The following is a 25,618-nucleotide window of genomic DNA, read 5'->3' as shown; positions in this document are numbered from 1 at the left end:
GGAAGGTCATTTCTTAGTAGGACTGATGTGGATGTGAGTCCCCCACTGGCAACATGTGCCTTGTCAAAAAATGGATGGTGTTTCGACAATGTTAGTGTGCTATGAGATGAACAAGGTTGAAAATAGCTGTTCTAGAGGCATCTGGCTAGTTTATGCAAAGCAGAACACTAGATAAGTTGGACTTTTGGTCTGGTCCAGCAAGGCAAATGGCATATTCTTATGATAATGCTTAGCAAAAAATGCTCATAGCCACTAGGACAATTTATTGGGTTTTGTCTCTTTAAGCCTCCTAATTTCTGTTTTTTACTTATATGAGACTGTTAAATGGTCTGAGACCATTGAATAAATAAACTAAATTAAACTTATATGAGGTGAGAAGCTGTTTACAGTGTATTCCACTGACTGTATGAGATAGTGAGCTATAAGTTGCACTGGATAAACCGGAAAGTATGTGCAAAAGATGGCAATGATTAACATTACTGTTTTACAGCCCAATCCTATGCATGTCTACTCAGAAGTAAGTCCCATTAGAGTCAATGGGGCTTACTCCCAGGAAAGTGTGGCTAGGATTGGGCTGTCAATTATCCACATGGATAAAAGTATATGAGGGTCCATAACACACTGAGTGTATGAGGAAGGCACTGCTTGATAACTCAGCAAGTTCATAGTCTATTTTCCATATGGTGATTGTATTTTGTGTACCTGTAAATCATTTATAAATGGAAGACTTTAACCAGATAAAAGTTTAGTGACCAAAGATGAGCAGCGGGGGTGGGTAGGGTTGCAGAATATAAGGATAAAGTAAGTTTAAATATATCTTTTATTTAAGTGAATTAAAAGAAATATTATTTTATAATGTTGTTCCATCTGCTTAATTTTTGGAGTTATGGCATGTTAAATATTTTAAGTATACATAGCTGTAGTAAATATACAACAAGTATACAACAGCTCAGTTGTAAATGATAGTTTCCAATACAGGAAACAGTTAGATAACAGATAGTACAGGATAGTCCAGTACAGGAGGTACAACACAATGTCACTGTTGGAATGGCAATGCAATATCCCTTAATGGTGTACAATGTTTGTTTGTTGGCATCCTTCAGTCTCGGAAGACCATGGTATCACGCTCTGAATAGTGGCTCTGGAACAGAGTGTCCTCTCCAGTGCGTGAAGCCTGGGTAAAGTAGGTATGGAGGATAGGCTGTTACCCATGCAGCAAATCCCCCCTCTCCACGTCGCTGACGTGGTCCAATGGAAAGAAGGCAGAAGCCAATATGGTTGGTTCCAGTGGCATTGCAGGAGTTGCCAGAACGTGACTGTGTTCAGCCATGAAGTGCCTCAGGGACTCCGGCTCCGGATTTTGCCTCGAGGTTGACTCCTGAAGCCTTTTCCATAACTGGATGTAGCCACAAGGCAGTGGAGGTTTGGGATAAGAGTTTTCCTTCTCTCAGATGAGCTGCCTTCCCAGTTGCCAGAACGTGACTGTGTTCAGCCATAAACTGCCTCAGGGACTCCGGCTCTGGATTTTGCCTCAAGGTTGGCTCCTGAAGCCTTTTCCATAATTGGATGTAGCCACAAGGCAGTGGAGGTTTGGGATCAGAGTTTTCCTTCTCTCAGATGAGCTACCTTCCCAGGCTATCGAGTCCCATCTACCCGGTGGCTGTTTAGTCGCCTCTTACGACAAGTACAGCCAAACTAAGGGCCTATTCTTATCCCCCAGCCCCCAGGGGAAGTGTACAATGTAAGACGTGAAGATTTTGCACTGATACAGGTCGTATTGTAGCTTGTAACACTTGTTAATGTCTACAAATAGTTCCTGACACCCAAATGGCTGAGATCCAGGAGAACAAAAGCATCTTCTTTGTGGGAATCTGGAAATGTTAACATCAGGGAGGAGGGCTCAACAGCGTTGCAAAACTGTTCCAGTTTAGCTCAAAATTTTCAAAATTTCACTTGTTCAGATTCATCAGAATTTAGGAGCTTTAAAGAGTGAGTTAAAGGTGATAAAATGATCCTTAAGCTGTGATCCTATACATGCTTACCTGGAAGTAAATTCTATTAACCTCAATGAGATTTACTTCTGAGGAGACATGCCTGAGATTGTGCTGCAAGTCATGATGTACAGACTTTCAGCCCGATCCTGAGCTCGCGTGGGGCACAGCTTCGGCAGCACCGAAAACAGCTGCCGCCACATCCTGCACGCCACGGGCTACCGCAGGTGGCACCTTGGGAGAAGGGGACTTTTGTCCTCCCTCCCTCCGCACTCCCTCCCCCTGGCATGTCTCCCGCCCTCCCTCTCCCTGCCTCCCTGTTACATCTCCTCCCCACCCTCTCCCCACCCTCCAGCCACCTCCCCCCTTCCTGGAACGCCTCCTCCCTGCCTCCCCCATGCCCCCACTTTCCTTACCATGGCTCAGCAGTCAGTGCAACCATCAAGCAGCAGAGGCTGGGTGCCCACCTGGCACTAGTCCAGCGCCGGCCAGCGCTGAGCTAGCACAGGCGCTGACCTGGCATTAGGCATTAAGCCGGCGCATCGAGCTCAGGACTGGGCTCTTTATTTTGTCCAATTGTTGCCTCTAGTTAAACAGGTTTGGCCAGTTTTTAATGCTCCTCAAACTGGGGAAGGGGGCAGCTGGGGGAATGGTTGAGCACCCTGACCACATGGTTGCTTTTCTGGTCCAAACAGCAGCCTCCTGAAACTGTTTTTTTTTTTTTTTCCTTTCTATAACATAAAGGCCATTGGGGCATGACTGCATGTGTTTGTGTGTAACGTGTAGCTTGCCCCTAACAGCTTGGGCTGCACACTTGAATTAGCAGGTGATAATCTGTGCCGTGGAAACCTCCACCTGTTGATTGCTTCAGAGCAAGCTGCAATTAAAGGCAGAAGAACAAGCCAGGTGGTGGGGGTTCATTTCGTTCTGGTCACACCACCTCTAATGCTGTGACCATTTTAACCATGCAAATTACATACATATGGCTGAAACGAAGTTTCAGGAGGGAATTGGATTCCCGTTATGAATGTTGCAGCTTTTTCTCACTTTCTTATCATTATGTGGAATATCCCTTCGTTCTTTAATATCTAAATCCAGGTGCATTTGGCTGTGCGACCATTTGAGTAAGTCAACCTAACAGTTACAAATTACCTCAAATGAGTACAAATGTATAGTTCTTTATTTACCAAGGGAGTAAATAATGTATAGTTCTTTATTTAGAAGGGAGTGGATTATATTTCTTTGGAGAGCTGGGAATTTCCCCTTCTCCGTGACGTACCCTTCTGCTACTGGGATTTAAGTCTGGGAAACATATGTAAATAATGATTTTTATCCAGCGCACTTTGAAAAAAAAAAAATGTTGGAAACTGTTCAGCTCTCAAAAACGAAAAAGGGGAAGCAGATTAGCCAACAGGTGAAATGAGGCCTCTTTGAAGAGTCACGGGAGACAGATGATCATTTTTTTACCAGAAAGTTGAAGGTAGTTTAGCAATGAGTTCTACTTTTGCCTCTTGTAAAAATGCATTGTAATTTTTGTAATCCTTCATGAACCTGTTTGATCAGCACTACAAGAAGGATAAAGTAAAAATAAATATATATGCACACCATACACAGCAATGCCTCTCTGAAACTAGTTTCAACTCCCTTTGAAAATGTGTCTGTCTCAGGGGCAGCTCATCCATAAGGTGTGATGATGCAGTGTGCATCATCAAAAGGATTAGGGTGCCCTTCAGCCTGAGTCTGTTCCACCACCAAGTCCCTCCAGCTCACAGAAGATGCAAGCCACATCAACCCTCCACCTCCTGACCATGCTCCCACAGAATTTCAGTCACAGAAGTGAGGGACTTCTGGTTTTATTTACAGCAGTGATTTTCAACCTTTTTCATCTCGGAGCATACTGACAAGGCACTAAAATGGTCAAGGCACACCACCAGGTTTTTGACAATTGACAAGGCACACCATGCTGCCAGTGGGGGGCTCACATCTTCCATTGGCCCTATTAATAAATGACCTTCCCCCAAATTCCTGTGGCACACCTGTGGACCACTCACGGCACACCAGTATGCCACAGCACAGTGAATGAAAATGGTTGATTTACAGGAACACTATGAATGATGGAGCTCATGTGATCCTTTTAAACAAAACTTGAAGTTTTACACTTCCATGATTGAAGAAACCACACGAAGAGCATGGTGAGGAATTTGGAGTCCAATCCTCTGCAGGTCTACTCAAAAGTGAGTCCCATTACAGTCAATGGGGCTTACTCCTAGGTAAGTATGGATAGGATTGTAGCCTCTGTTTTTATATTGTTGAGTTGGCAGCGATAGACTGTAGGTGGCGGCAGGTGGTGTTGTGGGTTGTATCACTCCTGATATATCTCCAGCTTTGGGCTCTGGTCTAGGCTCTACTTCTCAGGATACTAGCATAGCAGAAGGAGGAAGAGAATGCATGGAGATTGGCTGTATGAATGCAGTTGATATTTATACCCTACCTTTTACTTCCTTCCTACAATGGCATCACTACGGTTTGTGTCAAATGGTGTGGGAGGCCAGTGCGCCTCCCTTATTTTTTTTATTTATTATTATTTATATACCGCCTTTCTTGGTCATCAGATTTCTCCTCAGACTTTATTCAAGGCGGTTTACATAGGCAGACTAATTAAATCCCCGAAGGGATTTTTACAATTGAAAGAAGGTTCTATCTTTCAAGAACCACAACATTCAGATGTTTCTTTCTGATCTGGTTTCACATTCTGGCCTCCATCCTCCCACGCTCAGAGCAGATGGAATAGCCCGGCTCAGCTTGTCAGCTGCTTCAAGGTCGCACGGTGCTGGTGGCCTTGAACTGGCGACTTGTGGATGTTATCTTCAGGCAAACGGAGGCTCTGCCCTCTAGACCAGAACTCCTTCCCTTATGATGGACCTCCTCCCATACAATGGACAGGGCAACACCTGGGCAGTGGACATGGTGATGTACCATCTCCCCGCCCCACTGGTTTTTTGGCTACAACTTTTGATAGAATAGAGATATTTTGACATGGTTTGTTTCATTGCATTCTACCTGAAATCACATAGCGATTGATATATGATGGTATTATTTGAAAATGCCAAGATTTCAGGTGTCAACAACTGGTCAATTGAAAGGTCATTACCAAGTTCTCAATAACTGTGCTGTCTTTGCTCTCTTCTTTTCTCCTCCAACAGTTGTCCATACAAATCGCCCCTCCCTGTAGCAATGAGCAACATTATGAACATGCCGGACGATGCTGTACTAAGTGTGGGCCAGGTAAATGTGCTTGAACCGTCTTCTTATTCACTAATGACAATGGTTGTTTTCTAAATAAGTCACTGACGTTCTCATTCAATCTAAGAAAAAAATGTGAGATGTTTCTTCTGTTTTAGTGATCAACCTTGCCAGTGGATGCAGAATGTATACTACCGTTGATTTCTGTGCCCTTCGAGATAATTTTATTGGGAGTGAAACAAACTGCAGTTCCCCATTATGTCCACGCTTCAAGAACTCTGATTTGTTAACACACAAGAATTCAAATCACAGTTTGACTCTGGTTTGTTTGGCAAAACACACTTTCAACCAGTGCTGGATTTAGACTTGATAAGGTCTTAAGCTATATAAAGCTAGAGGCCCTGTGTTAAAAAAAAAAATTACACTAAAATTTGCTCACAAGCTATTAAAAAAAGGCTACATTATATATTTATTTTTAGCACACCTGACGGCATACCATTACTGCCAGATCTATCCCCTCCCCCCGCAACTTCCCTGTCCCTTCCCTCCTCTCTGCTCAGTTTTGTCCCCTCCCACTCTACCCCCATTCCACCATCCCCTCATCATCTCCTGCACTGGCTTACCTGCTCCGGCAATGACATGTGTGAGAAGGCTTCAGCTTACCAGCACACTGCTGGAGTGCACTTTATGGCTGCTTTACAACAGCCAGCACTGACAGAACACTGCAAGATTGAGCTGACTGTTAAAAAAACACTGGGGTCTGACAGTAGTTAAAAGTCCTTCCTGTGATTTTTGATGTTCTTACTTGTGCTCTGTCTCCTCCTGTTTATTTTGGCCCCAGGGAAATCATCAAGCCATTGAGAGCAATGCTGCTAGAGCAGTTCTTATGATTCTTCCTTGGACCCCCTTGGCTCTCTAGACTTCAGCCCCAGCCAAATATTTATTCCAAGGATTTTTGAACGAAAAATTGGAGACTCCATCTTCCATTTGTTGAAGAAAGAGAAGCCAGTTGGGAAGATGAAAAGAATTCTTATCGCAGAGCTCAGCCTGTGTAAACGTTGGCTTGTTAACTTCACAGGCTGTAACTGGTCCCTGTTCTTATCCTTCCCAGGCATGTACATGTCTGCAAAATGCACAGCTATATCAGAGACCATATGCCAGCCCTGTGGCACAAATGAATATATGGACACCTGGAATGAAGAAGAAAAATGCTTTCTGCAGAAAATATGTGATCAAGGTAAAAAAGCATTAAACTGCATCTCACCTGAGTGATTAACTTCTTGGGTTGCTCTTGGAATGCAATTGATTCCTAGAGGGCTTGCCTTGCCCAGGGCTTGCCTTGTTTGATTTGGTTTAAATGCCACACTTAGACATGCTGGCATTTTAAAAATTACTGCTATCATTATTCCTTTGAGTACCAAATGTGGTGTTCCTGTGCCTATCAGCCAGGCAAATAAATGTGTCCTCATGCAGACAAAGTAGTGATTTCTGCATTCTCAGAGTGCAGGACCTGCCTAAGCATGCACGAGAATATGTAGTGCATTTTTTTTTAAAGGAGAGAAGAAACCCAGAAATGGTCTGATAACAACTGAATGTGCTCAGTGGCCTCTAGGTACCACAGAAAGTTAAGTTTGCGGTTGAGCATCAGTTGGGGAAAAAGGAAAAGAAAAATGGAAGGAATTGTCCTGTTCAAGCTCCCAACAGTTTATAGTACGGTGTTGTGGAGGGAAGTATTAGGATTGGGTAATACGCAACATGATATTTAATATACCCTTCCCTCCATGTATGGGGAGGCTTCCTGAAAGGGGGAAAGGAATAAGGACATCTTTCTCATTTTCAAGAAACCTCCCCACACAAACACTGTCTGGCAACAAAGTGCTCAGCCAGTGCTGGATGTGAGCCATTTTGCACTGTTGCACACACCACATTTCAGGAGGGTAGAAAAGAAAGGAGATTTCCTCTTTCCTTTCTCCCCTCCTGAAATAATCTCCATTCCTGGACTTCTGAGCAAGAGTAGTTCTTTTTCCACTCTGGTTAGAATCTGAAGAGGAGCCCTTTTGTTAGGAGTGGGGTATGCACTTGACTATGACATTTTGTGGCTGGTCCTTGCTTATATTTACAAAGAGCCAGCTCCACAGCTGCAACAGTGTCACAGCTCTGGTGAGACATAAAAAATCAGAGTGTGGTTTGGGGCAGGATAGAAGGAGGCAATGTGTTCACCCCTGTTTTAGGAATTGTCTTGAATAGGGACGAGAATGTGAACAGCAGTTGGAGAATGTAAACAGACAGAGGTCTTGTGTCTCAAATCCGGCTTGCACAATGTCATGGGCAACCATTACAACCTTCCACAACAAGGGGAGCCATGGCATGCCCAACGCAGAGCTGTAAGGATGCTCTGAGTATTAAGAACGAATACTCCCATGGTTATCCCTTCTAGATTTGTTCACATATGTTTACTGATTTCCCGGTATTTTCCATTGTGGTGCTGTTTCTTCCTATTCTTCATTCAAGGATGCAACAGGTAATTATGCTCTGTGTAGCTCAGTGGGAATCGCAGCACACCACAATTCAAAATCATGCAAATCAGGAACCCAGCAGCAAACACTCTCAGTCTAGCATCCCTGTGGTGTGAACACATTTTCTGTCAAGCTGAGAATTGTGAAGGAAGCTGTGACACTGTGCCTTTGGTTTTACTTCCATTCTCTTCCCCTTTTTGTGGTGTTTAAAGGAAAAGCTCTGATAGAAGTGAATCCAGGAAACAGCTCATTCCAACGGCAGTGTGCTTGCACTGCCGGCTACCACTTGAATGAAGACTGTGACTGCTGTCGGCGAAACACAAAGTGCACCCCGGGCTTCGGAGTGAAACATCCCAGTATGTTGTTGATAATACTTTTGGTGTATAATTTCTCTGTTTTTTTTGAAATGGCCATAGTGTGCCTGGGGTTTTCTTTTTGTAAAAGAAACTCTGATTCACCTGCTTACAAAGCTAGCAGCCCTCTTTTTGTGTAGTGGAAAAGCAAATGCTTCTGATCAGGGATGCACTCGAGTAACTGAGTCTGAGTCATGAGTCTAGTCCCGAGTCAGGGATCCCACAATTTGACTCATGAGTCATACTACATAGTCGTCATGATTTGACTTGCAAGAGATTTAGGGCACAATCCTAACCCTCTTTCCAGCACTGACATAAGGGCAATGAGGCTCCAAGGTAAGGGAACAAACATTCCCTAACTCCATGAGTGCCTCCCAACTGCAGGATGCAGCACACATCCCATTGGCACTGATGGAAAGTTGGTTAGGATTTGAGCCATAGAGTCTATCAAGTCAAGTCACTAGTCACTTTGAGAAACAAGTCTTGTGCAGCCCCTCCCCCCAAAAAACTTAAGCCTTCCTCCTCCTCTCAACCCCCCTCAGCCTCCACCTCCTGGAACCAACCTATCCTGCTGCTGCAGTCCTTCTGAATGCTGGATAGCCCACCAGGTCTTTTGGTGTGATGTGGAAGTGGCAGAAAAAAACATGTAAGCAAGAACATACACACAAGATAGGGACTTGAGATAGACACTCGAGTCATTTCAAGTCCTGACTCGTTTTTATAGTCACTGGCCCTAAGTTGCAAGTTGAGTCAGGGTCAGTAATGTTCACGTCTCAAGTCATCCAAAAACATGTTTTTGGGTTATTTGAGTCAAATGCCCATCCCTGCTTCTGACCTCTCACTTTTACTACACAAAAGGTGCAGCCTGTGAAGAGGTCACTCTAGGAGGAGGTCTAAATCTTATGGCTTGAATTCAAATACTGGTTTGGGCATATTCAAGGTCTTGGGCATGCCTGCTGGAATCTTTGGCATTTTATGATATGGCATGGGGAACTGGCACTCTTAAAAGGAAGAGGCTGAAGTTTCCATTGCGCATGCCCAAACAGGTCTTTGGATCCAAACCATATTTTCTCCTCTTTGTTTGTGTGTGGGGGGAGGGGTCAAGTGAATCAGGTTTCCACATGGAATGCCTGCATTTCACATCATGTTATGTGCACAATGGAGGGGAGAGGACTGCAAAGAAGATCTTTCATGGTACAAAGGAGATTGCCCACCTAGTAGAAATGGGGCAAGAAAGAGAACATGATGCAGCAGCTGCTAATGGTAGAAAAGATTCTTTAGATTCTGTGCCATTTTGAGTTTAATGATTTTACCCATTTATTCTTCTATATCAGTAAGATTAAAATGGTAATGTAGTGGATAATCCTGTGCATCCTGATTCTGTGGTGGATGGTTTAAACTTTGCTCCAGAGGATAGCCTAACCTAGGTTTAGAAACCAAATTGGCTGAATGCAGGTTGACCCATAATCTGACTATGTTATCAGTGCATAAGAGGTGAACATATGAGATGACTGCCCAAAATGCATATTCTGGAGGGGGCAAAGGATTTGTATAATTTGGCTTGGCTTTAAACTAAAGCATTAAAAGTGTTAATTAGCTTTAACTCAAAGGTCCTTAAACTTTGTTACTCTTGTTTGTTGGTTCTTTGCAGGACATAGCATATTTTTACTCTATGGGTACTCTACCATGTGATTTCAGATTACTAGCAGTAAGGCTACAATTCCATGAAGAAGTATGCATGCATGGGAGAATACGTGGTTTCTTTAGTGTGTCTATTGCAGCTACTTGCACTATTTCCAAATGACACCAACTGCTTTTCAGTTTAAAACCTGTTTTTGCCCAGTCCATGGGCATACACATTAAGAATTACTGGTGGGCGGGTAGATGTGAAATTCTCATGGAGAAAAATTGTCCAAAAGCACACAGTTTTGCCTACTATAGTATAACAAGACACCTTGCCTGTATGCAGAAAAGCATGAGAAGAGGATATGTTAGCAGGAGAACTTGTTGTCATGTCTAAAATAAACCTTTATTCAGCACTGTTTGTAATTTTGTCACAGTACAAGAAGATAAGGATACAGTGTGCGTAGAATGCCTCACAGGATACTTCTCTGATACCTCTTCTGCAACTGATGAATGCAAACCCTGGACTAAGTAAGTGCAGTGAATCTCTTGCATTAAAACAGCAATTGTAAAAGAGCTTAAGGAAATCTCATGCTACTAGTTTTTTCATGTTAAGAAAATTTAACTCGCTGAGGAAAATTTAATAATATGCCAGTCTCCAAAACGGATCTGTCAGGCTCTTTGTCTGTCCACCATCACTGCTACTGGAAATTGGGTTTTTATTCTGCTACTGCAACCTGTATTCCCCAATGGCAAGACAGCTGTTTCATACCATAGTGGTTTCTGAAGAAAGCTTAAACCTAAGCTTTGGCTGACTCCAAGCTTGGGTCTCAATGTGTCACAGTCAGTGACTGTGTTGGCCTTCTGATGGCCTTCTCATTGGGCAAACCACCACACAGTATCAGATAACCCTGACACATTTATATACTACTTTTCAACAGAAAGTTCACAAAGTGGTTTGTATAGAAAAATTTAATTAGCAAATTTCACATGGTGTTCATATGTATGTTTGTATACTGTCATCCCACCCTTCCTCTAAAAAGCTCAAACACTTTATAAGCTATTTTATACACCAAAAGTTTATACCCAGGATGGTAAGACATACTGAGAGCGTAATTTGCCAAAGGCAAATCTTTGTAGGTGGTTGAGGAGGGAGATGAACCAGGATTTCTCTAGTCTTGTTTCTCCCAATTGGATGCATGAGACCAACGGGGAATGCACAAGCTAGGAATAGACATTTGCAACACTGCTTTAGGGCTGAAGACAGTGTTACAAGAGACACCAAGCAGCTACAACTTATTCTGCCTTTGCCCCCTTTTTCCTCGTAACAAGTGGGTGAAAAATGCATGTCACGATGACATCATCACACTGTGCATCACCTCATGTCATTAATGTTTAGCTCCAGAGACAGGACAGTGTACAGTGTAATAGCAGCATATTAGAGCGGCAGCTCTGAATCTCTGGTATCTTTCATCCAGCTAAGCCTGCTACTTGGCAACATTCGTGGCAGAGTCTATACAGCTGAGAAGCACAAGCTGTTCTCAGTATCTCAATAGTTCTAAATGTATATTGTACAGGTCAACATACATATTTTTTCTTATTATTGAGAATATTTATATACCTCTTTTCAACAAGGAAAAAAGTTCACAGAGTAGTTTGTATAGTTAAATAAATGAAGAAATGGATCCTTGTCCCAAAAGGGTTCCCAAACTAAAAAAAAGATGCCAAAAAGAAAACACTGTGTTGTGGTGAAGGATGTTTGCTCTTCCCATATGAAAAATAAAAGGAGCACCCACCCCTTTAAAAATGCCACTTGGCCCAGCTAGCAGGGATAACCCTCTTGCTTTCTTTCTTTCTTTAGCTGCACAGCTCTAGGAACTGAGGAAAAGAATCCTGGGACTAAATGGTCTGATGCAGTTTGTAAGAAGAATCTAAAAATGCATTCAAAAGATGGTAAATCAAATAATATGCAAGCATTCATTGAATATTCATAGGAAGCTGCTGAACAATGTTTTTTAAAACTCTCTTATGCAGAGTCTTATCTTTCTCTTGATTTCACTAGAGCACTGATTCCCAACCTGTGATCCACGAGACCCTGAAAAGTAGTCCTTGAGGTCTCAGGGGGAAAAAATCACCTTTGATCACTTCCAGTGTCTTGCCGTGCAAGCAATCTTCCATGGACCACCAAGGAGGACGGAGAATGGAGTGCCCACAGCCACAACCATTGAAGTGTCAGCTGTGACTGTGGGCAGGCCATTCTCCATCCTCCCTGATAGTCCTTAGGGGAGTGCTTGGGAGACGGACCACCAGAAAGGGTGGAGACCAGACTCTCCACAGCCACATGTGGTCAACAAGGATTCAAATTTTTGCCTTAGTGGTCCATGGGCTTCTAAAGGTTGGGAACTACTGAACTAGAGGCTGGCTTAAGTTGGATGAAAAATGCTGAGGTTTCTGTTCCAAACAGTTCTGGTTTATGTTGGTTTTTTCAACCTGAACATTCATGTGTTGAAGATTACCCACAATGGTTTGGGAGTTAATCATCTTGCAATTCTAATTAAACAGGATTTACACACACGCTGAGTGCAATTTGTTTTGTATGTACTTTTAATTGTGACTTTAGTTTCCAGTTTGGGCCTATGCATTTTCCACAGAACTTTGCAATGTTTCAACCAAAGAAGGAACATGGACCAACTCTGAGATCAACCAATGTGCCATTTTTTCTTCCATATCACTGAATTTCTGTTAGAAAAAAAAAATGTTCTTTTCAGAGTATTTTGAGGTTTTAAAAATTACAAGCAAGCAATCACAGAACAAGGCTGCGACTTGAATATATGCTTCCAGGAGGCTCTGACACTTTTCTTTGTTTTCCAGAAACAAACAAGCTGCTTTATATGTTGGTTGCGCCACTCCTCTTGGTTGCGTTCGTTGGCATTGCTGTCCTTGCTATATACTATCACAATAAGGGGAAAGTGCTGACAGGTATGTAGCATTTAATGATAATTTATCATGAAGGACAGATTTCATGCCTGCATTTTCAGTTGAAACCTCCTAATTGGCCTTCATGAAGAATAGTCTGAATCATAAGAACATTAAAAATCCTGCTGGATTAGACCAAAGGCCCATCTAGCCCAGCATCCTGTTTCCCATACTGGCCAGCCAGATGCCTCTGGGACATCCACAAACAGGACATGTAGGCAAAGAGCTCTCTTGATTTCCAGCAACTGGTATTCACTGACATACAGCTGCTGAACCTGTAGGCAGCATATGATTATCTGGATTGGCAGGTGTTGGGAGATTCAACTCATGAATTTGTCTAATCTCTTTTTTTGAAGCCATTTGGACAAGCACTACAATGCAGGAATTCAGTTCAGGACTCCGATACATTTGTTCTCCCTATCCCCAGTCCAGAGTCCTAAGTGCATTTCAGTTAGGTAAGCAATTAGGTGCACACAGACAGTAGTGGACTTGCCCCTTGTTGCACCCCTGGGCAAAGGTCGACAATGCTGCCCCCCTGCCCCATGCCGCCCCCCATTCTTACCCAGCACAACGGAGCCTTGCGTGGCATTCCAAACGACTGAGAAAGCATTCTGAGGCTTCCCCATTTTCTTAAACAGTACTTCTGTGAAACTGGAAGTACTGCTTAAGATCATCTCTGAGGGCTTCCTGCACAATATGGAGCAACATGTGGATGTGGCGCTCAGGGCATTTGCCCCCATGCCCCCCCCTCCAGGCCCACCACTGCACACAGATCTACTTTCTCCACTGAAAGGAGAGACTCCTGGATTGATGTGATACTGTGGAGGCCCCTGCCCCCTCCACCTCTTCCCAAGGTGGAAGGTCCAAGTCGAAAGGAGTGGGATAGGACTTTGCAAGGGGTCTAATAGACAGAAGAGACTAGAACATTCACTCTATTTTAGCAACAACACAAACAGCAACAACACAGTTTCCCTTACATCAGGACCATTGATCCAACATTCACATGTCTCCTCCTTCCATCATTGCCTTCTCTGGGGAATCCCTAGTCTTGCCTTCACATTGAGCTCCTTCTAGTCAGGGTGGTGGTGGTGCCAGGTAGGAAAGGTCAAGCTGGCAAAGTGTGCTCTAGTCCCTTGCCCTGCTCATGAGGTCCAAGGGCCAGCTGTCCTGAGCTCCTGGTCAACAAAGCCAGGGAATCTCTAGAAGTGGGTGCCTGAAAACTTTCTGACCCCTTTCTTATGAGTCCCACATTATATTTCCTTTTTGCCCCTCTGGTAGGTAGGCAGCCCTCTGGTTTGCCCCAACAGCCCTCCTTCTTCTGTCCCAGTTTCCTCTCCACCACTGCTCCCTTGTGTCTCTTCTTTCTTTCCCCCACTCTCCCTTGTGCCTCATTATGCTCTGCTTGCTTCTTTCCCTCTCATCTCTCCCCTCCAAGCTTCTCTGTTGCTCTCCTCTGCTAGCTCTTCTTCCTTGTTTTTCATCTCCTACTCAATCATGTTCCACCACTTTGGTCCTGTTTACCTGCCTGTTAAGCCAGCCAGCCTTCCACAGCTCCACCCCTCCCATTGGCTGGCTGGACCAACTTGTATCGAGCTCAGTAGCTTCTGATGCACTCAATAATGGCATCATCACCAGTCATGTTGGAATCATCTAGACCAGGGGTGCCGAAACCCTGGCCCTGGGGCCACTTGCGGCCCTGAAGGAATCCCAATCTGGCCTGCAGAGGGCCCCCAGTCTCCAAAAAGCCTCTGGCCCTCCGGAGACTTGCTGGAGCCCACGCTGGCCCGACATAACTGCTCTCAGCATGACAGCCAACTGTTCAACCTCTTGTGTGAGCTATGGGACGAGGACTCCCTCCACTAATTACTGTTTACGTCTGTGATGCAGCAGCGGCAGAGAAGGAAAGGCCAGCCTTGCTTTGTGCAAGGCCTTTTATAGGCCTTGAGCTATTTCAAGACCTTCATTCATTCCATCTGTTCCATCTCTAATATATTCATTTATGTAAATTTATTCAAATTTGAAATGTAAATTAATTATTTTTCCCCTGACACAGTGTCAGAGAGATGTGGCGGCCCTCCTGCCAAAAAGTTTGGACACCCCTGATCTAGACAGCCAGAGCTGCAATATGTGGGTTGTGTGACCCTGTGGAACAGGCCAGAATGCCACAGATATTCAATGTGTCCAGCATCCCAGCTCCCACATTTATAAAAAGCTGCGGGACCTGAGCTATTGGTTTTCATGGAACATGTCAATTGATATATAATACATTTAAGCTGAAATATGGTGCTTGAGCTCATTTGGTTCCACTTCAGTCGGGCAAAATAGGCTTCAATCCAAGCACTTTGATTTGACTGATTTGTGGGTGAGGCTGTGAGTCAGCTTAAAAACATGCCATAGTGGTTTTCTGGGTAAATCTGTAAATCTGTGGTACTCTCTGGCAAGAATCTTTTGGATGGGATGAAAAACAGTAATATGCTTCATTGAAAATCAAACTTAAAAAATTTTTGGTCAAATCACAGTGGAATCTCTTGTCCAGATTCCATCTCTGTACACCTGTCATTTGGGTGACAGAGCCCAATTTACAGATATTTTAATAGGATACCAGCTTTACTTGCAGTTATGTTACTTGAGAGGTGCAGAATCTTCAATGAAATACTCATTTGGCAGCCCTTGAGAGAGATATTGTTCCTTGTATGAGAAAAATGGCTGCAATTTCTGTAATATCTTTTAAAATGATGATGAAAATGTTTACCCTGCCTTTGGAACAAAATGATCCACAAGTTGGCTTGCACCAGATGACAATGCAAAAACAACCTAACAATTTATATCTGAACCTTGGAACTTGTCCTGATTTATACAGCTTTTTTCCCCTAGTAGGGAGACATGAATGGAACGTAACTTGTGGAAACACCATTTCGTTTGATGGAGTAAATGAAATTATGTTAATGAAGCTTTTTACATTTTTTTTTTGTTTGGTTTGAGTCTTTCACATCTTCCCAGTGCTATATATATAATTGTTCCTTTGGCAATTCATGTGATTTCTCTAGAAACTGACTGACCCACCAATCACATGCACACAGCTAAATCATTAATAGGTCAGTCATAGCCTGATGGCACATGAGCTGGAACAAAGACCCATTGGGTGTGGAATCTTCTATTTTAGGCATGGATGGTCCAGATGGAAGATTTGTCTGTTTCAAGAGAGAGGAAAGTGGGGGGGGGGGGGAGAGATGTTCACAGGAGAGAGTCTCTCTTTGCTCAACCTTTGGACTTTATAAGAAAACGATATTTAAAAACAGTTTCAGTCCAACTGATCTGAGAGAAATACTGTACATTCCCATGCTTGCTGCCTTATTACTACTATTTATTTATAAAGACGTCTCTTGAAGGCAGTGACCACAATTAAATGCACAAGTCTACAGAAATCAATTGAATTGTATTCTTAACCATGTTAGACGGTGGACAGTGGGCTTAAATGTGGCCAGAAAGATTGTAATTCATCAATGAATCCAGCCAAATTCAGTTCCGCTGAACTGTCAGAATTTGAGGTGATTTAGGAGGTTGGGATTTATAGATTACCAGCATCAGTGTGGGAGGTACTTTCTCAAGATTTCTTCCTGCATTGGTTCGGTAATGTTTGTATCAAGAAATGTGGGTGGAGCCACTGACAACATTCCTTATAACCAGTCATTGCCCAGTTGGGAGGGACTATTATTGTTTCCACTACGTAGTTCCTGGATGCACATGTTTCTGAAGCTATGTGGGAAGAAGCCACAAGGAAGTGGCTTCCATGTAGCTGCTGCTAATGCTTGGATTGGTTCAATCCAACTGCTTTCAGGAAGACAGCTTATTAAAATCTAAGCACACTGGCTGGCAAAAGTGGATTTCTGTGTGGCTGTGTATGTGGCCAGGTTTGGCTTCACCATGAAGCAACCTAAAATGGTCATATGCAGTGGCACCTTTGGACACTCTTGGAAGGGCAGCTAATGAACAGGCCTCTAGCCAGTCTGTCCATCAACCTCTCCAACCTGCCACTCCAGGCTCTGATCCTCTTCCAATTTGCTGAGACCAAGCAGCAGCTACAGCCCCATCTCTCTCCAAGAGAAACAAAAAGCTTTGTTACATATAGCTGCACCCAGTCCATCTAGTGCGTACGAAGTACCAAATAGGCAGGGAGAACCGCTATCTGGCTCCCACACCCCTTCCCTTCCCTTTACTTATTGTAGCAAAGCATGCAGACTACCTCCTCCATGTTGTATATGGTTTTATGGGCAATTCATGCAAAGTGAGCTGAAATTGAGTTGTACCCAATGTGTAAAATAAAGAACTGATTCCTACTTTTGCTTCTCTTTCCAGCAGATCTACACTACTGGGCCAATGAAATATGCAAGCAATTAAAAGGGACAAAGGTGAAGTCTCAGCCTGTATATTCCCACCCTGTTTTATGCTGTTCCTAGCATCTCTTTTGATTTCCTTGGCAGCTGAAGAACTCCAAGTGGTGAAGTACGGTCACCAATTTGTCTACAGCTATTCAGTAGCCTGCCATACCACAGAGGGAAGGGCAAGAGGGAATGACGAGGCTGCAAGGAACAGAAAACCACAAAGGGTCTCCTGGTGTTAAATCATGGAGAATCAGAGATTTGTGTTCTCAGTAACATTTCTGCAGCTTGTGGAAATCCTTGGGCATTCATATACAGTAGTAACTTTTATTGTAACATCTTGTTACTGTGAATTTGTCTTTGACTTTCGTACACTAGTGGTCCTAGGTACTAAAAGGGTTGAGAGAAGGAAAAGACATCTGTGCTACACAACTATTCTTCTTCCCCCATATTAAATGGTGACTGTTTCAGTTGCCATTCTTATTTTGTTGTCTTATCTTATCAGACATGCTCCACCGACTGCTTAATACTTGAGACTCCTCAAGTCATTGTTCCCAGGTCTTGATCTGAAAGCACATGATACGGCCACCTTGTGGAAGTTCAGTGAATCTGAAAGGCTGCCTGGGACATCACCTTGAGTTCCATGACAGAGAAAGCTAAGCTGCAAATGGAAATAAGTAAATAATATGAAGTATGTAGGCCAGGGCCTAGGAGAGGGGGGTCAAGGGGGTGATTAGTACCTAGGCCCATGGTCAAAATGTGGACCCAGGAGCCAAAGGAGAGGGCCCAGAAACTTCCTGAGATCTTACAATTTCCTATCTACTCAGACTTGTTGCCCGGGATGCTGCGACACTACCACACCTAGGGATATTGGGGACACTACTGATGCCACATGGGTTGGTAGACCTGGGCTCCAAAGACTTTTCCAGCTCTCTCTACCCTCCTCCCACCCTGTTTTGCCCCTCCCTGCCCCTGTTCTGCTTGCCCATCACCCCTCCCCCTTTGCAAAGGGGCCCAAAAGAAACTTTGTACTGCCTGATAAAATTCCTCTCAGAGGCCCTGATCTAGGCTAAAGCTTTATCTGCTCATAAATCTCTGTGTTACATTTTTATAGATCTATAACTGAACATAGCACCTCATGGAGTAACATAAATAGAGAAGATGGGTTCCTTCTCAGACAATCTAGAGCAGGGGTATCACACTCATTTCATACAGCAAGCATTCATGATGCCTCCTGAGGGCCAGAAGTGATGTCATAAAGCAGGAACTGACATCATTAAGCAGATGATGGCCAGAATTAAGTGCTTTGTTCTCACCTAGGAACTCCTTAACTGCAAATGACAGAAGAGAAAATATGCAAGATATGAGAGAGCCCAGATATCACACTGGGAGAGCCCAATTATCACACAGGCTGCTCTTTCAGCAGCATAGCTCCTGCCAGAGGTGTCACTTTGCAGTTTAGCGACTCAGAGGTGTTCTGCAGCGTTTTGCCTCAGTAGAAGTGGCGCTGCTGGAAAGGCAGCCCACATGATAATTTGGCACTTCCAGCAGCATCTCTCTCTCTCTCTCTCTCTCTCTCTGAAAGGGCAGCTCTATGGGATGCCCAATTATTGAGTAAGAGGCACTTTTTCAGGTGGGTGCTCTTTTTTTAGCAGGGGGAGAGTAACTGGCCCTCTTCAACCCAGCAGTGTCTGTTCTAGTGGCTGTCTGCTGGTATTCAGTTGCATCTTTTTAGATTGTGAGCCCTTTTGGGACAGGGAGCCATTTAGTTATTTGATTTTTCTCTGTAAACCGCTTTGTGAACTTTTAGTTGAAAAGCGGTATATAAATACTGTTAATAATAATAAATAATAATTATTATTATGCGGGTAAGATAAAGGGCTTACGGTCCATAGGCCTTATGTTTGACACCATTGATCTAGAGTCTATCTACTGCTCATTGAGGTAGTAAACCTGTGTCTTGGTTATACCACTTCAATTTACAAGTTGAGGCTTGCAGGTCTGAATGTTTCTCCAAGCCAAAGAAATCTCTTAATATAGAAAACTAGTATGTCAGGGAGAAGGCTAGGTTAGAAACATATTTTGTGACACCTAATTTTCTGTGTGGATTGGTTTGTTTTTTTAATACAGAGAAGCATTTAAATGTGTAAGCCCCATCTGTTATCTGAAGTATTGAACACTATTCAGAGGTTTAGCATTTCAGTGAGGTCAAGCTTTGATCTTTAAAAAAAATTTATTCTGCATCACTCACAAAAGACTAATTGCCAGTTAAATGTCACCATTCACCAAATATCTGTCCATTCACATAATGTATATACAACAGCATTTGTATGGCTCTTAAAAGTGTTCAAAACACAGGGACAGCCCAACTAAGAGGCTGGGTAAAACAGCTACTTCAAGCAGCAAGCTGGCAGAGGCAGCAAACTCAGAGGGGGTGCCCTGTGCATGTCTACCACCTCCCCCAGCCTGCTGCCTGCCTGGCTACTTAACACAACTCCTATCTCATTCTCTTCTTGCTAGCTGTTCCTGGGGAACAAGTGAGAGGAGGTGAAGTGCAGCTAACCACTTTCTTCTCCAGTGGCACCACCAGTGATCACAACAGTGGAGCTGGAGGGGAAGGTCATCTCTGCAATATTATTCCTGACTGCTTTTGTGATCAGGAAAAAGGCTCTGTCATCTCAGCCACTTCCTTTTCTCCTCTGCCACTTCTTCTAAATGGTCTTGGTGAGGAAGATGCTGGGACTGAAGAAGTTTCATTTCCAGGGTTCTCCCTGCTTGGCTCATTCCATTGCTGAAACGGTGCTCTGTGTCTTTCTTTCTTTTTCAAACTTTTTTTTTCATTCTACTTAGGATTCTTCTGGAGACACATTTGTAAACACAAATGTGGAAAGTCCTGCTGGTCTTCGGCTTTCGGAAGGAACTTATTTGCTGGACCTTGATGAATATTCTTTTTGTGAGGACATGCGTTGCCCAAAGGGGCACATCCTGTGTGGGGAAGTTGGCCAAGACACAATCCACTATGAATTGGGAGAGGATTTCCCAACACTTCCTCTTATAACCAAGACTGAAGGTGACCATTTTAGGCAGATTCCCATGGAAGATGAGTATACAGACAGAATGCCCCAAGGACCCTCTTACATACCTCTAGTGAATCAATCTGGAAGCACACCAGTAACACTATTCTCAGAACCCATGGAAGTTGGGGAGAATGACAGCATCAGTCAGTGCTTCACAGGAACTGAAAGTGTGGTGGACTTATCAAACTGCTGTTCCTCAGATCTTTCATGTGGAACGGATCCCATTGATGCTTACTCAGACAAATGCCTGCAGAATTCTTGTTATCGTTGCAACACAAGAGATGCTGCAACTCAAGACAGAGGTTGTTTCCTTGGACTGGGTGAGGAGACTAATTATTGCACTGCCTGTGGAATGCCTTGTACAGAATCTTCCAGAAAACCTGAGAATGCCACAGATTCTTTAAAAGAAAGTGACCCTACTCCAGTGTGCACCTGTGAGTTGGATTCTTCCACTGGGGAAAAGAATGCCTCAGCAAGCAACACTGGTACCAGAAGAGAGCCCTCTGATGGAAATGACACGACACACCAGAACACAAAAACTACTTCTGAGGCAAAGCGCAACTCTTCAGATCCCCCAGCAGCATCTGGTAAGCCCCCTAACAACAAAAAGACTTGTTGTTCACATGACCTTGTTAGGCTGTAATATATGTGCCATCAAAAATCAACCTCACCATCTACAAAACCAGATTCAGGGGACATACAACAGAGGGTAGTCATCTCCCATTTTTGGCTAACCGCTGTTAAAGATATATGCCAGGATGTTTAGATGATTAAGCAAAGAAATTATTATGGTTTACATGTGATGGACCCAATCTTAGAATTTGTTTAGCCCATGTGAAAACTAGGAAGTAATATGCCATATTAGTGTCACTTCAAGGGAGATCATTTCTTTTTTCCACTTTCATGTTCCTCCATGTTTTCTATAGTAATGATAGCTATGGCAAGATAATAAGGAGACTTGGTTCTGGGGACCCTTTAAGACAGGCATCCAGGTTTGGTGTGTCCCCTTGAAGGCAGATTAGAGATGGGGTGGATAGGGAGGAGTCCAGCTATGTCTCTCCTCATGAACACTAGGAATCCTATCCTAGGTATCCTGTGGGTTCTATCTCAGAACTTTCTCTTTTGTTTTCATTAAAGAAAGGGAAGATTCTAGCTCTCTTCACTACAGAGAATAGACTATTGAGACCTGACAGTAGACTTGACCATGATAGTAGCAGAGAATACCTGAAGTATGAATGTTTATTCAATCATCTTGCTTTCCTAATACATTAATCTGCAGCTCTTCAGGACAAAAGGGAGAAAAGACATCAAACAAAAGTTTTATGTTTATCAGTACCCGCCTTAGATATTGTGAAAAACTGGAGCAAAAAATCAAAATGCACATACCCCCAGTTCGTTTTTTAAAATTATATTCAAAAATGGTAATTGGAAACAGAAAATTACTGTACTCCATTTTTCTTCATAATAAAGCTTGCCTTGCTTATTAATTTTGCAGTTAATTTGAAAGGTCAGATAAATGAGCCAGGAGCTCGTTTTTGCTGAGATTCTGGAAATGGTCTAGACCCAGTGTGGTTACATGCTGGTGCCAGTGGTTTCTCTCCACCCAGCAAAGAAACCTCCATTTTCTGGCAATCTCCAACCCACTTGTATGGCCAAAAGCCGTGATGGTGGCGGTAGAGTAATAAAAAGCAATTTTCCTTCACCAGTCAAATTTCCATTGCAAACTGGGAGATTAACAACTGACCCACTGAAAACATCCATCACAGCTTCTTCTTCTTTAAAAAGAAGAAGGTTATTTGCTATAATTAAACTCTTGAAAAATAACTGCACCATGGCTTCGTGCAGGGGTGTCCAAACCCCGGCCCTGGAGCCACATGCGGCTCTCGAGGCCTCTCAAAGCGGCCCTCAGGGAGTCCCCAGTCTCCATTGAGCCTCTGGCCCTCCAGAGATTTGTTGGAGCCCGTACTGGCCTGACACACCTGCTCTCAGCGTGAGGGCAACTGTTTGACCGCTTTGTGTGAGCTGTGGGATGAGGGCTTCCTCTACTGCTTGCTGTTTCATGTCTGTGATGCAGTAGCGGCAGCAAAGGAAAGGCCAGCCTTGCTTTGTGCAAGGCCTTTTATAGGCCTTGAGCTATGGCAAGACCTTCATTCATTCATATAAGTTCCATCTCTAATGTATTCATTTAAGTAAACTTATGTAAATTTATTCAAATTTGAAATGTAAATTAATTCTTTCTTTCCCCGGCCCCCTGACACAGTGTCAGAGAGATGATGTGTCCCTCCTGCCAAAAACTTTGGACATCCCTGGCTTAGTGTATAATTATTTTTTCTAGCGTTAATAGTGACCCTGGTATAAAGTATGTGATATGCAGTGTGTTATGCAGTGGAGCTTCTGATGTCCTTTCCGCTATCTTTCTCAAAAAGCAGCATTGGGGGGGGGGCTATTTGGAACCAAGACCACAGTGCAATGGGAGGTGGACTAACCCTTTGCCCTCATGCCAGTTTCCTTACTTAAATCCCACTACCCATCTAGACCTAACAGAGACTGGATCCGTTGGATAGACCTAACAGAGACTGGATCGGGTTATTTCTGGATCAGACTTCAGGGAATTTGCCCATCTCTGCTAATCAATTTTTATACCTATTATTTAAATGCATGATCTTATCATGCATCAACACTCCATATGCAGGATATATAAAATCTGGCATAAAAGTCTTGACACTCACACCAAAGGTCATTCTTCTACCTTTCATTCTCTTGCACTAGATTAGATCAGGACCTGACCGGGGTGCCTGTGCTTGGGCTAATATTTCTGTCCTAGTTTTTTCATAGCACAAATGTGCTACTTAACAGTCCTTGCATTACTCTGGCATAAGATGGGAAAGGAATACAGTCCCTTCCTGCCTCTTTACCAAGGCACAGTGTAGGAATAGTAGACAGTGTTTCTTGACCATTCATAGAGAATCTCCATGACCCAGTGCAAATGTAACACTCTCCAATCTCCTAATCAGATGCTATGAGCTTGTCCACTCCTTCCCCACTCTTCCCTTCCAGAGCGAACCATATTGATCATTAACATGGGTGCACACTTCATACACAACAGACAGACCACAGTTAGCTCCCCAGTGGTGTTCTGGGTGGGGGGGGAACCACTAAGTTTTTCAATTGCCTGAATGCCCATCTAAAGTGGCCCCTTCCCCTCACCTTCAGAGCTATTAGCGGCTGCAAAAGCCAAACAGATTTGTCTCCCCCACTTTGTTTTCACAGCTGCAAATGGCTCTGAAGGCGAGGGGGAGGAACTGTTTTACATGGGCATTCAGGTGCCTGAAAAAGTGTTTTGCCCTCCTCTGGGAACACCACTATAGCTCCCAACAGCTAAGGGAGGCAGTGGAGTACATTGACCTTCGGGGGTTCATGTACTCTTTGGGTGTGCTCTGATACTCCTCAGGTGTGCTCCCTGTGGTTGGGAGAGTGGGCACTATTCCACCACAGTCAAGCCATTTATTTGTTTTGTTACGTAAACTACTATGCGAGCTCTTTTTGTTGAAAAGTAATATATAAATATTCTCAATAATTTATTATTTTTATTTTTCACATTTTTATACTGCCCTTCTTCCAAGAAGCTCATGGTGTACATGGTTCCTCCCCTCCTTTTTTATTACTATAGGTTGTCCCAGTGTAGTTTAAGCTACTCCAAGTGCAATCCTAACCAACTTTCCATCAGCGAGGTGAGGGCAAAGCAGCTCCGAGGTAAGGGAACAAACATTCCCTTACCTTGAGGAGGCCTCCATGACTGCCACCTAACTGCAGGATGCAGCACATGCCCCATTGGCACAGCTATGTCAGTGCTGGAAAGCTGGTGAGGTTTTGGACCTCCATCACTTCACCAGCTACCATTCAACTATAGGAGTTCCACAATTATGATCTGAATCAGAAATTTTCTAGGAACTCCAAATTCCCCAAGGAAGAGCCTGAACAACAAATTCTACTGCTGTGCTGATTTCTGATTTCCTTTGAATCTCGATTGTTACCTTCCTACTGTGCTTTTTAAAACTCCTTTGGTGCAGAGTTCCTACAGTTCGCAAACAATTTTAACTCTTGTCTCGGTCTTTTGCCCCAATGCCCTCTAGGAAATGTATCTGGATATGGGAATTCTACATTCATTTCAAGTGGACAAGTCATGAATTTTAAAGGAGAAATCATTGTTGTCTATGTTAGTCAGAACTCCCAGGAGGGTTCAACGTCTTCTGGAGCAACTGATGACAACCTGGGCAGTCCGGTGCAAGAGGAAAATCTGAACCGCTGTGAGACATTTGTGGGAAATGCTCACCAGTATAAGGAAAAATGTGCTGAAGTTAATTCATATGACAGCATCAAAAATGAAGAGCCGAGCACTGTGGGAGAGTACAAGAGGACTTCTGGGCCTGTGGTTCAAGAAGAGAATCAAGACTGTCAGAACAAGAAGCACTTCTGTAATGAGGCTTCACAACCTGTACAAGAGGAGGGAAAGCCAGGATGGTTTCTAGATAAAGTGTTGTACTAAGGGAAATTGATTTGTGCTTGCTAATTTGCTGACATTTGGTCAAAAGGACCTCATTCCTGAATGTGCTCTGGAAACAGCATCTGAATAGCACTAAATGACTGAAAATGTCTTAGGCTGGTGAGAAGCCAGAATGCTGTGACTGATGGATGAGAAGAGGGATTTTTGCTGCTCTTGGTGACTCTTTGAGAATCTATGGAAGGGATACTCTGGAATGCTTTGGTGCTATGTGGTACATATCTCATGGACTTCCAGGAACAAGCTGAATATGTGGATGTTCAGACACAATGTGTATTGCTATCATTGCAAATGTCCCATATGCAGGGCCTATGCTCCTAGGCATCTTGTAAGTGCTGCTAAGGACTCTAATCTCATGACAAGACAATGTATGTCAAATGCATAAAGACTTACATTACAATCCTCTGCACATTTACTTGTAAGTACATCCCACTGTGTTCAGTGGGGCTGTCTCTCAGGTAAGTGTGGCATTGGATTGGAACCTTAGAATGGCAGATTCTGATTGTATGCAAAAGTAACATCAAAACAAAATTTATTGTCATTTTTCTTTCTCCCATGAGGTGAGCCCAGCTTACTCTCACCTTTTGATATGGATTAGGCAGGAGTACATTTCAGCAATTTCAGAAAACGCCACATGTACATTTATCAATTGAAACAGACCTTTGATTGCTTGTTCATTTTTTAAAAAGCTAAATCAATTTAAAAAGAGCTATAAAACCGTTCTGGGAATGGTGTGGGTTTCTGTCATCAATTGGTGCTGTACACAGCTATCCTCTGCTCCAAACTTTTATTATAGTCAGCTTTACCTTGGTGAGATGTTGTTTGATCACAACTTAGTGAATGTGCTTCCAGACAGGGCCTATCATTCAAGTATTACTTTATTGGCATGCAGCCTGTGA

General features: G+C 43.4%; 1 protein-coding gene across 1 annotated transcript in view; it reads left to right on the top strand.

Annotated features, from left to right (window-relative positions):
• TNFRSF11A (TNF receptor superfamily member 11a) overlaps window positions 1-25,372 on the top strand; it is a 39,158-nt gene extending 13,786 nt beyond the window's left edge. Inside the window, exons 2-10 of the mRNA XM_066625733.1 lie at window positions 5,195-5,276; window positions 6,346-6,471; window positions 7,963-8,106; window positions 10,164-10,257; window positions 11,588-11,679; window positions 12,598-12,705; window positions 17,059-17,111; window positions 19,932-20,745; window positions 24,292-25,372. Of these exons, the coding sequence (XP_066481830.1) occupies window positions 5,195-5,276; window positions 6,346-6,471; window positions 7,963-8,106; window positions 10,164-10,257; window positions 11,588-11,679; window positions 12,598-12,705; window positions 17,059-17,111; window positions 19,932-20,745; window positions 24,292-24,704 (1,926 nt within the window). The 3' untranslated portion in view covers window positions 24,705-25,372. The remainder of the gene's footprint in view (window positions 1-5,194; window positions 5,277-6,345; window positions 6,472-7,962; window positions 8,107-10,163; window positions 10,258-11,587; window positions 11,680-12,597; window positions 12,706-17,058; window positions 17,112-19,931; window positions 20,746-24,291) is intronic.
• The last annotated feature ends 246 nt before the right edge of the window (window positions 25,373-25,618 follow it).

This window comes from Tiliqua scincoides, chromosome 4 (genome assembly GCF_035046505.1).
Source record: "Tiliqua scincoides isolate rTilSci1 chromosome 4, rTilSci1.hap2, whole genome shotgun sequence".
NCBI lineage: Eukaryota > Metazoa > Chordata > Lepidosauria > Squamata > Scincidae > Tiliqua > Tiliqua scincoides.
This window is presented reverse-complemented; position numbering and strand designations above follow the sequence as displayed.